At 41.1% G+C, this 2,036-nt stretch overlaps 1 protein-coding gene across 1 annotated transcript; it reads right to left on the bottom strand.

The window, feature by feature from the left end:
* Nucleotides 1-1,175: 1,175 nt before the first annotated feature.
* On the bottom strand, nucleotides 1,176-1,715 carry LOC120107430 (E3 ubiquitin-protein ligase EL5-like). Its single transcript, XM_039120707.1, has one exon. It carries the CDS (start codon nucleotides 1,713-1,715, stop codon nucleotides 1,176-1,178), a length of 540 nt encoding a protein of 179 aa, XP_038976635.1.
* Nucleotides 1,716-2,036: the final 321 nt, after the last annotated feature.

The following is a 2,036-nucleotide window of genomic DNA, read 5'->3' as shown; positions in this document are numbered from 1 at the left end:
AGCCTTGGAGGAGAGAGAGAGAGAGAATAGATGGATTGAACGAGACATAGAGACTTCGAGAGGGGCTAGAAAGGTGGGATGTAGGGGGTTAAAATATTGGGGTGGGTTGACCCGGATCGGGCTCTGAGTCAAGCTTTATGTTGGGTTGGGCTGAACTGTCTAGGCCCAAGCTCAGAATTCAACCGCAAACTGGCCCGGCCTTCGCCAAGGCTCAATTTTGACTACAAGCATCATGTGTGCCAACTGCTTTTTTTTCTTACTGTAAACCCAATAACACGGGAGTCGAGATTACCGTTTTTTCACTCGATGGAGGTTATGTGTTTCAGTTTTGGTTGTGATCTAATCATGACCTATTATATATGACATCTGAGCATTTGCTACAAGGAGATCCAAATCTTAAGATTTATTAAGATTTGCCATATTTCTAGCAACCTAACAATATCTTCTTGGCAATTGTTCCATTTTAAGTAAATATATCTAGAAACAAAATCGAGTAGTTTAGGATGAATTTGAGAGAGTGGAGGAGTTAATTAAGAATTCATTGTTTTTTTCGATTTTATGAGTAATAAAAAGCTACAAAGGTTATTTATCATATCCCTCAAAATCAGGATAATGGAACCTTAGGTTCCTCTGAACATCATGTAAAATATATTTAATTTGTTGCAATATCAGGAGGACTTCTCATTTTCCACCAATTTTTGAGGAGCAAAGCAGTATACTTGTTCAAGAAAAACAAGTACTTTAATCACATGCAAGGACTTAATTTGACTACATTTCATTTATTCAGATTCCAACTTAGTAAGCTGCCCCATTTTTTGTGAGAGAGAAAATCTTCCCCCACATTAATTATTCTCGAGAGAAGGAAAATTAAAAAAGCTCCATCACAATATCTCTCTCACTCTCTGATATAGAAGATGGGAAAACTGATCCATCCAACCGCCACAATCTCTATACATAGATCATATTCAGTAAGAAGAGCCTATATAATAAAAATTTAAAAGCATACAAGTAATAAAGATTGCATGAATCAATGTGAAGATTATAAGCCTTTTTATTGTTTTATTAAGCATATGAAACAGATTAATGAAGCAGGTCATCAGAAGAAAAAAAAAACAAGAAAAAAGAAGCCTAGAAGCCACAGTGAGAATTCTACGTGGAATCCAGGTTGAAAACCGTCAGACAGCCAAGTCGGGAGTTCCAAGTTCAACAGTACTGCTTCGACAAAGCGGGCAGGTTGAGTGAGAGTTGAGCCACACATCGACACAATCTTTGTGGAAACCATGGCAACATCTCGGGAGGAAACGACCCACGTCGCCGTCTTTGAACTCCGTCAGGCACAGCGAGCACTCCAGCCTTCCTTCATGAGCAGTGGAGTAGATGAATGCCGGCAGCGATGAAGGGACCGCCGAATCAAGCCTATTATCACCGGTGGTGGTGGGGGCGGAGTTAGTGCTAGACTCTATTTGTCGATCTTGTTGGCCCTCATCGGAATGGTGTTGGCCGCAGAAGCAGCAGCAGAGAAGTATCGACAACGTACAGAAGAAGCCTACCAATATTTTAACTGTAAATTCATCGTCGGAGGAAGGGCCGCTGGGACTCGTCTGGTAGTATAAGTTCTCTATCATGGCTTCTTTTACTGATTTTAGGTAGGGGTTGCTCCAGTGGAAAAGCCTTTGAGAACTTAAGAGGGGAGGAAAATGACCTTCCTCGGCCATTTCGCTCGAGTTTACCTGCCCAATATCGTTTTGGATGGAGGTGGGCCTCCGAACCGGCCGGCATTGCTGGCTCCAAGCGGACAAACTCCAAGTCGACAAACTAGCATAGGTGCTGAAGGAATTAAGGATAGGTTTAATATTACTAGGTTGGATAATAATTTAAGAATATAGATAATTTGGGATCACTGCTACATAGAAATACTGTAGCACTACAAAATATGGTAATCTTATCATCTCCCTCCATATCATGGTAGATCTTGGAGTCATCACCGCAAACCAAATATCACCTTTGTAGCTCAAAATCATTCACCTCGTGTGTTG

This window comes from Phoenix dactylifera, unplaced genomic scaffold, assembly GCF_009389715.1.
Source record: "Phoenix dactylifera cultivar Barhee BC4 unplaced genomic scaffold, palm_55x_up_171113_PBpolish2nd_filt_p 000861F, whole genome shotgun sequence".
NCBI lineage: Eukaryota > Viridiplantae > Streptophyta > Magnoliopsida > Arecales > Arecaceae > Phoenix > Phoenix dactylifera.
The sequence above is the reverse complement of the archived record's forward strand: the minus strand, read 5'-3'. Positions and strand labels throughout refer to the sequence as shown.

Bases quoted from the DNA above. Each gene is read 5' to 3' on its own strand.
- LOC120107430 (XM_039120707.1), bottom strand. From the start codon at position 1,715: ATGGCCGAGGAAGGTCATTTTCCTCCCCTCTTAAGTTCTCAAAGGCTT.